This window comes from Delphinus delphis, chromosome 9, assembly GCF_949987515.2.
Source record: "Delphinus delphis chromosome 9, mDelDel1.2, whole genome shotgun sequence".
Classification (NCBI taxonomy): domain Eukaryota; kingdom Metazoa; phylum Chordata; class Mammalia; order Artiodactyla; family Delphinidae; genus Delphinus; species Delphinus delphis.
Genome location: NC_082691.1, coordinates 99,872,066 through 99,886,453, shown reverse-complemented (window position 1 = coordinate 99,886,453; position 14,388 = coordinate 99,872,066). Strand labels below are relative to the sequence as shown.

General features: G+C 45.6%; 1 protein-coding gene across 1 annotated transcript in view; it reads right to left on the bottom strand.

Annotated features, from left to right (window-relative positions):
* Window positions 1-14,388, bottom strand: part of CUL1 (cullin 1) — a 106,794-nt gene that overhangs the window by 12,523 nt on the left and 79,883 nt on the right. The window contains exons 10-12 of the mRNA XM_060021057.1: window positions 3,225-3,332; window positions 3,039-3,145; window positions 671-719 (exon numbers count right to left, since the gene is read on the bottom strand). Of these exons, the coding sequence (XP_059877040.1) occupies window positions 671-719; window positions 3,039-3,145; window positions 3,225-3,332 (264 nt within the window). The remainder of the gene's footprint in view (window positions 1-670; window positions 720-3,038; window positions 3,146-3,224; window positions 3,333-14,388) is intronic.

Genomic DNA, 14,388 nt, shown 5'->3' with positions numbered 1-14,388 from the left:
GCCAGAAACCGACACGTGTGCTTTGTCTTGTCCGGCCCTGTATGTCAACATTTATGACGACAAAAAATACTGTCCTGCTTCCTTGGTGGCGCAGTGGTTAAGAACCCGCCTGCCAATGCAGGAGACACGGGTTCGGGCTCTGGTCCAGGAAGATCCCACATGCCGCGGAGCAACTAAGCCCGTGCGCCACAACTACTGAGCCTGCGCTCTAGCGCCGGCGAGCCACAACTACTGAGCCCGCACGCCTAGAGCCCGTGCTCCACAACAAGAGAAGCCACCGCAATGAGAAGCCCATGCACCACAAGGAAGAGTAGCCCCCAATCACCGCAACAAGAGGAAGCGCGCGTGCAGCAACGAAGACCCAACACAGCCAAAAGTAAATTTTTAATAAATTTAAAAAAAAAGTTAAAAAAATTACTGTCCTGTAATCTTTAAAGTAAATATTTTCATCAACCCCTTAAATCACATTAAGTTGGTCTACACTTAGTACTAATGAGGAAAGTACAAATGCTAAAATTAATGACTCAACATAGGGAGTAAAATCATAGATTCAAAATAAAATAAATGATTCTACTACTTTCCACATTCCAGATAGCTCATATAAATAACTTTAAAGCCACCTGTCAGAGAAAAGGTTACAACATAGCGACATAACTATCCAGCACCTTACCACTTGGTTGAGCGTGTCTTCTAGTTCTGCTTCTTCTGGGTTCTTGGAACTGAAAAATTTTTAAAGGCACAGTGTTTTAAAACAAACGAGCAAACATTTACTAAACAAGCGCCACTTAGCCAAACCACCATATCAGACTGTGGTTCTGAACATTCAAATGCTCAGTTCTTTTCAGATTAACAGGTGGAAGAGGGAAAGTTAGATTTCCTTACCTGTGGCAACTTGGCAATCTTATACTGTGTCTCAATTTCATAATCTATTCTCACATATAATCATTTAAAATATCCACAATGAAACTGAACAGAAGATACCTGTTAAGTTTCCCAAAACATTCTGAACCAAGTTTTCCTTTAAGATAATCCACTTAAATGTAAGTAAATGAGCTTCACTTCTCTAATTGCATTCTACAATATGCTTTAAGTTAACTTTGAAAAAAACCAAACGCCTTTTAATGGCCTAATAATTAAAGACAATGAAAGGGGTTTTTAAACCACTTCTCAAGTGTTGCCTTCCGTTTGTCATTATGTCTACAAAATAGATGCTTGTCCTTTAACAACGGATTCATTCACTCTATTCTATGAGCAACTATTAATTGAAAGGTGATTTCAGGGTAAATACAAATTTAAAGCTTTTATCCCAAGAGTCCTTTATAAACAAGACCCCTATAAATTCATAGAAAATGATCCAACCACCAGACAGGCTCCTATTTAAGAACAGTTGGCTCCGAAGGTCCATTCTTCTCTCTCTTTTTCTCACTGAGAGGTCAGGGCTGTATCTCTCCTGAAAGAGGTTAGTTTAGTGCCCACTGGAGTCTAGTCACTGACACGCGCTCATTAAAGCAGCGCTTTTGGAACTCTCCGCCATTCTGTCTGCTTCAGCAGCCTTAACTGAAGAAAAATCTATCAAGAGACTTGATGAGACAATTTCTAAAAAGACAATGGCTAAAAAAGAAGCTATGTATTCTGCCAAACAAACTGGAGCTCTATGAGAGTACCTGCATATTTAAAATACTGAAAACTTTCATTTTATAGAGGCTAAAAAATGAAATCAGGTCAGAAGAGGCATCCCAATTTAAAGTCCATTTTCACTCCTGAAATGAGCACATCAGTGGATCTGACTAGAATTGCTAAATTATACATTAGACAAGCATTGTGATAAGTAGGGGGAAAAAATCAAATACTCAATTTGCCTTGGGCAAATCACTTTCCGGCAAAGTTAGAAGAGAGATAGCTACTGACCTCATCAAATGTTTTCTCACGTCAATCAAGAAGACCACATAGTTGTTCATACAGCTCTCAGTTAATAAAGTCAACTACGTTAGATTTGCTACTGTTGAGCCATCCCTGCATTCATTCCTAGAAAGCTATGCTATGTTCTGGACAGTTATCCTTTAGTTCGCTGATAGATTTAGTTTGCTAACATTTTACTTAAGATTCCCACAACTCTCTTCTAAGTGAGACTTGTTTGTAGTCTTTTGCTTGGTAGTGTAGGTGTTCTCAGTCTTTTTTGTAATGGGATTATACGAGCCTTTGAGAGCTGCTTAAAATACAATTTACTAATATCAAACCAATATGATTGGGGGGCACGGAAAACTACTGCAAAATCTGTTGGTGTGATATTTGGAATAGGAAAATAAGCCTTGAGCATTATCTAAACTGAAAAAAGCTACTCCTCAGTGAAAGAGATGCTGATGAAAACCAAAACAAACACACAAAAAATTAAGTGAGAACTTCCAAAAACACAACACAGAGAAGAAAACCATATTAGATTACGTTGCCTCTCGTGCTTAATACACATACATTGATTAGGAAAAATACCAGTTGAGAAATAAGATGGTTAAAATATAAAGACTATGAAACAGCAATAAAACAAACTCGTTAAATGAAAATAAATGTTAAAAGTACACAGACTGATGCAAACACTACAGCATGTGGAGAGTCTTCTGTTTTAAAAAGCAGCCAGTGGGAGCTACTGCAGATTTTCAACTGGAAAATAATTAATCAAGGCCAGTAGAAAAGAGCAAGTAGGGAGTGAAGAGAAATGGTGACTTTGTGCCGTAACCTCCACCCTCGTCACCACCAGCTGGACCTGCGCAGTGGAGTCTATTTAGCTGAAGGGCCACGCGCACACCACCTGCCATCATAGACACTAGTGATGTAAGAAAAACATGAACTGGGCACAGTACATGTAACGTGAAATGCCTTTTAGGAAGACAAAGAAGGTGTATTAGGTTTACAGTATTTTCTCAAAAGGTACAAAAATTACAATTTAACATACATACGTAAAATGTAATATAAATTTTAACTCCTCATCTAGAGGCTGAGATTTTAAACAGGTTTACTAAGAAAAAACACAAAGTCACTAGTACCTCTTCTTCAACAAGGAGTCACAGTATCGAGCCAGCAACTCGGGGGATTTACTGGATGACTGAGCCATTTTGGTAACCGCGTTGTTGTTTATGAAGCGGCCGCAAGCCTGCAGATCACAGGAAACACAGTCAGAGGCCAGTGTGCCAGCCACTGTCCCCAGGAGAGCCATGGGCCAGCACACCCACCTTGTCCAGTGCGGCCACGAACCCAGCATCGTTGTTGAACGCTGACATCACTAGGGCGTTGTATTTTTTATGAACATCCAACACTGTCTGTACATACATTTTTGGGTCCTTGGGTAGAGGGAAAAGCAGACACACAAGTTGGTTTCTGGGGACTAAACTGCACACTAACAGCTACTAGAAAACATTCCAAAAGGTTTGGATACTTCTTCAAAGATGTTAACAAGATCAAGAAATAGTTTTCATTCCATCATCAAAACACATAGGATATGATGTTTATAGATATAATAAAAGAAAATATATTCTCTGCACTTGAAATTAAATACTGACTTCAAGCTATATGAAAAATAGTGATTTTTTTCAAATTATCTGAAAACTCAAAGGGATGACAGAAAACAAACTTTCGAAGTGGTAGCTTTACTTTGCCAATTTTTGTTGTTAACAATTCAACTTCTTGACTTTGTTTTGGCTGGGGAAACCAGTCTACCCGTTATTTAGAACTTAGCTGGGCAGGCAATGCAAAGATAACATAGCTTTTAGGTCCTAGGAAGTGTGCTGAGGGGCCGGAGTAGGTCAGACGTGGCAGCAAGGGTGAGACTAGTACATCTGGGAAAATCAGAAGACCCACGTGGACAAACAGAGAGAACTGAGACGGGAAAGGCCAGGGCCTGGGAGACAGGACAGGCAGAGCACTGTGGGATCGGCAGGGCAGCCCCGTGGGAGTCTCTGGACAAAGGAACCACAGGATGGACGTGAAATGTGAAAGTCAGCCACAGGAGAGGCTTCTGGAGCGACACAGAAGGAACACAGGAAGGGGGGCGCCAAAGGAGACAGTCCTGGGTCACAAGAAAGCAGAGGCCGACGCTGGGCGCCTGCTGCGCACCGGACGGCGCTGAGCCCGCTGAGGGCTGTCATTACGCTGCCGCGAGGCCAGTGCTCTTCGCATCCCCTCCTCACAGACGAAGAAACAAAGTCACAGGCAACCAGCCGGCCAAGGGCCTAAGCGGCGGCAGTCAGGCCTGGACACGGGCAGCCTGACTCCTGAGAGCCTCTGAGAAGGAAAGGGCCCAGGTGAGGGGTCGGGAAGACAGGCTGAGCCCACGTGGCGCGCGCTGAGGGCACGGCGGCCAGCACGTCACAGAGGCAAGGCCTGGTGCAGGGGGCTTAAATGGTTTGCCAGCGTTTCCAAATTCCTCACAGGTGTTTCTCCTCGGGATTCAGGAACGAGAAACCAGAACTCCCCCAATTCTAGTTGTTCTGCATTTTTGTGACACTTGTTTTAAAATAATAATGAGTAACCATTAAGAGTAAATCATTTTTCTGTGACAGATAGGGTTATACTAAGAGTTTCAGAGGTTTTCTGTTAAAGATGTAATAAAAATGCCAGGATTATTATTATTACGAACAAATGATAACAAGATTATCATTTCAATGACATGTAAAGTGGCCTCTACCTGACAGACATTCGACAAAACATTAAAAGGGAATTTAACACAAAATAATTGCCAAACAAAAATCACTTAAAATACTGAAAGCCAATGCCACATGTGTTTAATCTCTAAAAATTATCTATCTTAAAACTCAGCACCCACACCGCATTAGCTGCTCCACCAGATAACCCAGCTCTCAGTTTCATGACAGCTATTCCGGCTGTAGAAGAATCTTTGCATTCTGTATTAATGGTCTTACTCACAAGACTGCACCCAAAAGCATCTCTCAGTTGGCACACAGCGTACTTCATATAAGCTCATTTCTTTTTTCTAACAATGAAATAATACTGTCCGCTTGACTTAATTTTGGTTTTGCCATCGAAATTGATATTGCTTTTGCCAATTCAGATTGCTTTCTGATTTCATGTCAAATTATTTCACATCATTCAAATTATTTTTCTCTCTGCATTTGTTCTTTTAAAGTATTTACAAAGAACTTTAATCTCTAGCAAGTATCTACACACCGGAAAATGCCAGCAAACATTATCGTGTAGTATTTGAATAAAGGAACATTAAAGGTTAACAGCGTTACAAAGAACCGCATATCAAAACAGCCAAGTTAAGGGCTTTGCTCCCAAAACTTGCTTTTTCTTGGAACACCACTCACAGGATTGATATAAAGTATATTATGTATATAAACAGGTTAGTTTTTATTTTATCTGCAAGAATGACTCACCCTTAGCAGCAGAGAGGGACACATGCACGTTTATACCTGGGCATCACCTACAAGGAAGACGGACCCACTGGGTGACACTGCTCCTCTACCTCACCCTGGCTCCCAGAGACGACCTGAAGCTTGGACTCCCCACATCAGCACCCCTCCCCTTGCCCTGGACCATCATCAATGGATTCCTTTGAATCAGGAAAGTCTCCACGGTGACCATTATGTTTACAGGAGAACTACAACGCTCTTCCGTTTTCTTGACCAATTTTTCTCAGATCTAGGATTTGGAAAAACATAAATGTCCCCAAAAATGCCCAGCAGAATTGCCCATGGAAAGACAGCACTTCCCTAAGGGAACAGAAGTCTTCAGACTCCAATTCCAGATTCTTTCTGCTATACGAGAAGACTCAGCCAGGAGCCTGGCTGGTGAGAAGTGAGGGTGTGAACGGAACCCACTGAGGGAAGAGCGTGCCAAGGTACTGAGCCCTGGAGACTTGAATTTAGCATCTGAGATCCAGAGAGAAGCCACCTTGGAACCTGGCAAGGGCAGATGGAGATGGGAACACACAGGAATAACACAGAGGAGAGAAGTTAAGGAAGGACCCGTCAGCAGTGCCAAACAGAGAAAAGACGTTCAAAAGGTGAGTGATTTAGCAACCAGGAGGTAAATGGCGGTCTCTTCAGAGGGCACCAGATCGCAGGGTTAGACAAGCAACAGAGGTAAGGAGAGAGAAAAGATCAGCCGGATGAAATGCACGTTTTTTTCAAGAGCATGAAGATGTGAATTTCTGACGTTAAAAAAAAAAAAAAAAAAGGAAAGCTCAGCTTGGTGCTCTGTGACGACCTAGATGGGTGGGATGGGGGTGGTGAGGGAGGTCCAAACGGGAGGGGATATAGGTATACACAGAGCTGATTCACTTCATTGTACAGCAGAAACTAACACAACATTGTAAAGCAATTATACTCCAATAGAAAAAAAAGGTAGTCAGTAATTGGCGTGATTACTCAATAGTACATGAGAGCTCTCTGCATATAAGAAACAGGACGCCTCTCAGGCTGGTCCCAGAGGGATCTCATCCAACTCCTACGTGATCGGTGTCTTTATTGCCAATGGCCATCACATTCCTCTCCAGACCAGACCAGACCAGACGCCCCCACTCGGTTCACACAACCTGCCGCGGACGCCTGGAGGGATCCCCAAACTCTGTGTGCCAGCGCCGGCCCCATCTCCTCCCTGGCTCTGCTGCTCTCTGGACCTCTCCCTTTCCATTTCTTTTGTTTCAACGTGTTATTGCAGAAAAGAGTCAAACATATTCAAAATTACAAAGAACAGGAAAACCCACCCCACGTATTCATCGTCGAGCTTCAACAATTATCCAACACAGATCCCGTCCATTACAGAGTCTAATTACTTAATTCCTTCTGTGTCCCCCCATCACCAGCCCGTGTCATTTCCATCTGAACCACTCTAACAAACTAACTGGTACACTAGCAACTCTTCTTCCTTTTAATCCATTTTCTACATGGTAGCGATTTTGTAAAAAAAAAAATCTGATCCCGTCAGTGTCCGGTTTTATTATAACCACCCTCCTGGGTTCGTCTTGCTCTTAGGATTAAGGTGCATCATCAGCCTGGCCTTCGAGGTCTCCCACGGTCTGGCCAGCCCAGGCCCACCCTCGCAGGTTTACCTTGTGCCCTGCTCCCTCCTCCTGTTGTAGCCGACTTCGCGGTGGCCAGGACAGGTCTCTGCTCTGTCTAGGACCCCCACCTGGCCCAGGCAGCTCCAGCTCTTCTACTGGTCTCCAATACTTTCGGGGAACCTCCCTGAGCTTCCAGGACAGGCCAGGCTTCCCTGTTACACGAGCTCACCATCCCTGTGAGCTGCTCCAAGGGCGGCCTCCCTCGCCGGGCATGAGCTCAAGGGGCTCACCAGACTGCGCCTGTCTTGCCTCCTGTCCTTTGCCAACTCATTCTGAAATGGCCAAATCGGGAGCAACCATAATCATAACTGAATTACTACCTTTTATCCCACATGTTTCCACTAACAGGATAATTCTAAAAGCCCGTCTCACAGAGAGAAAACACACTTTAGGAGCCTGACATAACTTCCACCTTACCCTTAGTTAAAGCAGAGAGGCGCGTGGGGCACGCCCAGAGGAGTGAGGCCAGTACCTCACGGGGAGCTGCTGCACGTCACGCAGGATTTCTCGGGGTCACTTGTGATCCTCAGGAATACTGTAATTCTGCCTCAAGAGGATACGGGGGCCACAGGCCTGGGGCCTCCACCTCACGCACGTGCATCGCGCTCTCAGCCCGTGCGGCCTCCAGGGCCCCGGGCGGCACCCGGCCTCCTGTCCTCGCGGGGGACAGGCGGAGGCAGCACAGGCCACCCAGGGCCTTGTTCCACGAGGCCGACGTCCCCACCTCGGGGCTGCTTCTCTTCAAGAAGGAAAGGGAAAGAAATGTGTCTCAACTGACGAGAACACACCACGCCATCGTTCGGGGTCAGTGGAACTCTTCTTCCCCATAAGCATTAGCACTTCCCCTTTGGAGTCGCATCATCTCCAAGCAAAACACAGAGAAGCAAGAGGTTCAGAAAAAGAACAGTCCCAAACCACCGACTACACTCTGCCGATGACGTGCGGGAGCTTCAACCCCAGCCCGGCGCCCCATCACTCAGCACTTTCTGAGGTGCCCCCCTCCGCTGCCAGCCTGTGTGCACTCAGGGTTTAAAAGTAATTTTGATATTACCTAATGAGCAAAAACCCCCAAAACCCAAACCAAAAAAACCAAACAGCCCCCTCCCCAAACTGGGAGAGAAATGGGAGGCCTCAAATACCATTCAGTATTCTAAGTCTCACATTTTCTTAATGGGCCTAAAAAAAGTAATTAATTTTTGGCTGCATTGGGTCTTCGTTGCTGCACGTGGGCTTTCTCTAGTTGCGGTGAGCAGGGGCAACTCTTCGTTGCGGTGCGTGCGGGCTTCTCACCGCAGTGCCTTCTCTTGTTGCAGAGCATGGGCTCTAGGTGTGCAGGCTTCAGTAGTTGTGGCTCACGAGCTTCAGCAGTTGTGGCTCACGGGCTCTAGAGCGCAGGCTCAGTAGCTGTGGCACATGGGCTCAGTAGTTGTGGCTCGCGGGCTCTAAAGCACAGGCTCAGTAGCTGTGGTGCACGGGATCAGTTGCTCTGCGGCATGCGGGATCTTCCCGGACCAGGGCTCGAACCCATGTCCCCTGCGTTGGCAGGTGGATTCCTGCGCCACCAGGGAAGTCCTTTAATGGGCTTTTCTTACTCCATCGCCTCAACTCTTTTGTTTAGATAAGCAGAAATCACTAGTTTTTCTGACTGAGAATGGTTTAAGTTTAAAATATCAAGACAAACAAACGTAGCAACTGAACCAGTGCTCTCCATTCCCACCACGTTAACCTCTGTCCACCCGCTACTTTCTGCTTCAGTCATTTTTACTTCTTATGAGCCTCAGAGCGTAATGAACACATCTTCAATCTGATCATAACCTTCGGCCTCTGATAAACTTTTACAAACCCCTGACCTGAGTTACGTGACCGTGTGGGCTCCCATTTTTGACCCTGGCCCCTCATGCCCGCTCACCCCCTATCTTGCCCTGAATCCCAGGTGTGCCTGCAGCCAGCCCTTTGGTGTTGGTTACCCCGTGAATGTTGAGGCTCTAACTGACTAGACTTAGGTGCTGGGTGATCAAGGGCGAAAATATTAGTTCTTGAAAGTGGAACTACGTTCGACTTGCCAAGAAAAACTGTGTCTCCTCTAACTGAAAGAATGATGTTTCAGAAAGTAACAAATGCATTAGCTCAGAAACAGGAGCAGCCTATACAGAAGGGAAGCGGGTGGGTGGTGGGTGGGCGGCCAGAGCAGTTCACAGGTCGCATGTGACTGGTCTTGAACCGGGCAGGGGCCACTTCAGGACGTACAGATACGCAGCAAAGACGAAGCCAAAATTAGTTTAACGTGGGGTATAAAGTCAGATTTGGGCAGGAAGAGGCTTCCACGATGGGTCTGCTTGTGAAAGGACTGGAGTTCTCCCTACAGCTGAAGGAGAGAAGGGTGTTTCCCGGATACACAAAGGATACAGTGCGTCTTTTCAGAGCCTGGTTATCTTAGACTAAAGATGGACATTTGTGTATTTTTTCCTTCAGAGAAAATGGTTACCCTCTTCATCTCACGGCAAAGACAGAAGACGAATTCATAAATTTAGCTGCGTGCTTTCTGAACCAATCTGCACTGTCACCGAGTATCAGCTCTTTATGTAATTAAAGTTGTAACCCGCTCCCTCCTCTTTCTCCTTTCCCACATCGACTGCACCAAAACTAGTACATTTCTTCCGTTTTGCTTTTTTTTTTAAAGTTTTATTATGGAAAAATTTCAACATATTCAAAATAAGAAATAGTACAATCAGCTGGCCATCACCCAGCTTAAGGGACGGCCTGCAGCTGTGACAGTCTAGGATCTTCTTATCCCGCCCTCTCCACGCTCTTTAAAGACACGATGGATATGGTCTCCATCTCCCTTGACCACACAAAGCCGGGTCACACTCCAAATGTAAAAGGTCCCCGAGCCAAAGTTTAGCTCTGCGTGGGTAATTTTCTTCTATTACCACCCACAGCAAGGTGGAGTCAGGACTGTTATTTAAGCTTTTTACTCCAGAAGAGAAAGGGAATCTTGGCTGTATAAAAAACCCAAATCTGCCAGAGGCACCCAGCACTGTGTTACTCTGTTCGGTCTGGGGTAAGCTCACACACAAGTGAGTCCTCAATCCCAACCATGGAACTTTCTCGTAATTCTTTTTCGTAAGGGGTCCCAGACTCAGCCCCTTTGTCTTATACTGAAAAATTTGCTCGTCCGAGCTCCCTGATTTTACTTCTGCTTTTAGAACTCTCCGCTCTAACTGCTCCCTCTTACAAGCACTGTCGCCGCGGCAGCCCTGGGCCGCTCCTGAAACGCCTCTCCATCTCAGTACACCTTTGCCTCCAAAGCTGCAAGTAAACATTCACAACTTTGTGCCCCAGTCTGGTTCTGCAGCCCAACCTCCCACCGTCACACCAACAGCCCTGCTGGACATCGAAGCATCTACAAGCCCATTCTTGTTGGATTATATTTCAGTTCCAGTCAGACTGAGGTCACTAAATCAAGATACGGTTTCAAAGAGGACTTTGTGCTTATCTGTTGCCACTTCTGCCCTGAAGACAGAGTAATGAAACATTCTCTATACCTGATTTATGAAGCTTTCTTTGTAGGGAAGAACAATAGCACCCAGACTGCTGCAGAATCGTGTGTTAATTAAAAAATTCAACATGGAACCAACTGTATCGGTCAAGCATTCACTAGCAGGTACTTACAAGTCTGTACTGACTCTTTTCCTGAACTTTATTTTGCTATAAAATTGTGGCATTAGGGGAACTTATAAAGCCGTCCAATGACTTGATATAGTATTTACTCTGTATTTACATGGATGACTTTCCACATAGCTGGTGTTCTCTTTAGGATGGGCCATAAGGAAAGGTACCGTCGGTTCTGAACGCCGATAAAGTCATTCCTCTGAGCCACAGGCTCGTTCCCTAAGAGCACTATGAATCAAGGAGTTGACTGTACTTCACAGTACTACCAACTGTCCTTTCCAGCAAGCTCTCTGTACTGATGGAAGACATCAGAGGCAAATTTTGTAACCCACCTCTAATGAGAGACCAGACTTCACCGCACGCACTCTGAGTGCTATCCTACACTTAGCTTCCTTTGTGTTTCCAACCCTTATTTTGCTACTGTTTCATTTATCCTATTGTCTTTTATGTATTGTGTAAGCCGCCCTGAATCCTGCTGGCAACAGTGAGGAGTATAATTAAGACATAAGTAGACGGAGACCCTATTCTGTGTGAGGCACAGTGCTGAGCTGAGGCCATGAAGATGGATAAAGCCATCCCTGTAGAAGACATTTACACAGACATCTAAGATATACGGAGTGTGAATGTCATCTAAATTGTCCAACATGCTGCTATTTCAAAGGGGTGATCGAGAAAGCCTTCATGGAAGAAATGGCATTTGAGGGTACTGAAAGATAGAGATGTTTAACATATAGGAAAAAAAGAAGGAATATGTCTAAGCAGACAGAAGAACCAGGAGGGTACAGCACGGCACACGTATGGAACTGGGAGTGTTTAAAAACGTTTCGACGATGGACATGATGAGGATGAAGAGTAAGGAGGATGAAACCAGAAAGGAGCTGGGGCGGCAGCAGGTGGCCCTTCCTCCTTGCCACCACGGTCATCGTCATTATCAACAATAACTACTTGCTGTATCAGACGCTAGTTCTAAAATTATAAAGAGTATCAAACCATAGTAAGGTGTCAGCTTTACTCTTAAGGGATTTATAATAGATGGAGTGACAAGAAACACAGAAGTTATACACAAATATACAGTGGCATTTGGGAGATTTTTCTAAATGCCCTAATGGTTTAGGATGAGGATACAACTACTTGGGCGGGAAGAGTCAGTGGAGAGCATTTTTTTTTTTTCAGAAAGTGGGATATGAGCTGGCCTTCAAAAGCAGGTTAAAAAGAGAAGGAAGGAAGGACCGCGTTCCAGGCACAGAAGGTAGCATGTGTATAATGAACAAGGACGTGTTCTGGGGGGAATGAGGACAGAACAGTTTCACTGGAAGATGAGGTTCATGACAATGGGAGCATATTAGAAGAGGATTTTGACTTAATATAATATGGAAGATTTAATATATTATTTTAGGGAAGAGGGGTTTTTTGTGCTTTATTTAAAGCAACGGATGAAGAACATGGAGTAAAACTGTTCACACATTGAGGAGTATTTTTGGAAGACGAAACTGCTAAGCAAGATGAGGGCTGAACAGGAATGGGAGAGATGTAAGACCATCCAGAAATGAAGGGACGGGGCCTCGATTCCAAGGGCAGCTTTGGGACTAGGCAGGAAAAGCCTGGAGGGCCAAGGGACGCAGCACGTCCCCACTCCACTGACTCAGCAGAGAGGACTGGGCGGCGGCTACGCGCTGCTGGGGGCCGACAGGCTGGCTGCCCGCTGGTCCGAGAGGACCCCACGGCCATGCCCACATTCCGTAGGAAATGACTCCACCTGAGGAGGCTCAGGTTGCCAGGGGCAGAGGGTGAGGCCGCGTGGCACATACTCCACAGCTGCCGCCGCCGTGCTAGGGAAGCAAGGAAGGAAGATGTGAGCGTTAAAATGGCCCCGCGGCACAGTCACTAAAGCGGGCCGAGGAGGTCACGCAGACCCGAGAAGACCAAGTGAGATGCGATGAGAAGACAGAAGTGTGGCGGCACCGCGCACTGGGATCCTCGGCAGCAGAGGCAGCACAGGAAGGCCGTGACGCTTGCTGGATGAGCGGAAGTGACGTCAACGTCCTCTGCGGCACCCGCTGGTCCTCTGAGCTTTACCGCCAGCCAGCACCAGCAGCCGGCTGCTTTGGTAGACGAAACGGCTGAGAACCCAGCACGGGGCCGCCCCACCACGGCCTTCAATCCTTTCAAATGAACACCTGAAGGTGCGGGCTCTGCTTTCAAGATGCTCCCCTCAACACCTAAGTGGACGGGCCCAACCTCCTCCTGTATTTTAATACGGATTATTTTTCTCCCGTTACTACACGGCCAACAACTGAGCACACGTGTAGTGCTGCGGCCCGTCTACACAAGCACACGGGGTCTCTCAATGTTCGACTCCTGCCGGCCTGGAGGCAACGTGAAATGTGCTGATTTGCCCTGCTGCTGCCCCACTATCTCCTCTCAGTCCAGAGGCCACACACGGGGTAACTTGCCTATGAAATAAACTTGCCGATTAAAAGAATTATCTGATCCTTTGTTCAGCTCTAAACCTGTTTAAAACCCATCCTTGAAGATTTCTTTGTGTTTCCGAAGTTCTACTGCTGCCCCGATGCAACATGCTAACGGTGCCTGCAGCGCGGCTAGGCCCGAGTGTCCTCAGTCGCGAGCGTCTCTCGAAGGCTGGAGAGAACGCCTCCTCGTGCTGGAATCTCACGTCATGGTGGGTGGGATGGACCCACACTGATCTGCTTCAGCCTGAAGCCCCTGTACCCTGAGAGGAGCCCTGATCCCGAGCTGCGTTCCCTGGTGTTCCCCAGCCTGGGTGCGGCGGGGCAGGTACAAGAAGCAGTGTGTCTAAAAACAGCACATGTGTTCAGGGTTTCAGCCACACTTCACAGGGCAAGACTGCCAGCTCCTCTTTGGGTAAAGAGAGGGGGACACCCCAGACACTGGTTACCCAGGAACAGCCATTATTCTCAAATCTGTTTTACCTGAAAAAAAAAATGCCTTCAGAAAATTCTTAAGTAGATTTTGAAGTTTCTAACACAAAAATATTATTTGAATCACATTACAAGTGTGAAACCTGTAATAATTTCAGCCTAGGCCACACTGATTAGCAGTAAAACTTGTTTTCTAGCCAAACTGATGGGATAAATGGAATCATAGGACTAGATAACTTTTCAGCCCTTAAAAAAAAATCATTTAAGCAGTGCCTTCTATGGCATTTAATAGATGAATTTAAATGATTCTCATATACTATGATTCAATTCAATTAGGTGAAAAACTTTAAAAACTGTTTTCAAAGTAATTAAACCCCACTTAAAATTAGGTACGATAATTGTAATTTTTTACTAATTCAACCAATCTCCTTTTTCTGCCGCTTTTTTTGTTTTTCAGCATTAATGGGTTTTGGAAAGCCATCATGGTTTGGGTTACAATACATCTTTTACGTTTACTACACATGTGATAAAAATGAATACCTACTTAAAATTATTTATGTTTTAGCAGCTGTATTTATTCTGTCTTACAATAACAGCTGTGAGTCAGGCTAAGACTGGCTACATGTGCTTCTCTCTGGAGCTTCTTCAACTTTCCTGGGCTTTTACATCATTGGTGAGTAAAGGCAGCAGGTCCGACCCAGCCCGGGGAAGGTCGTAAAGAAATCCACGCGCCAGTCAGAC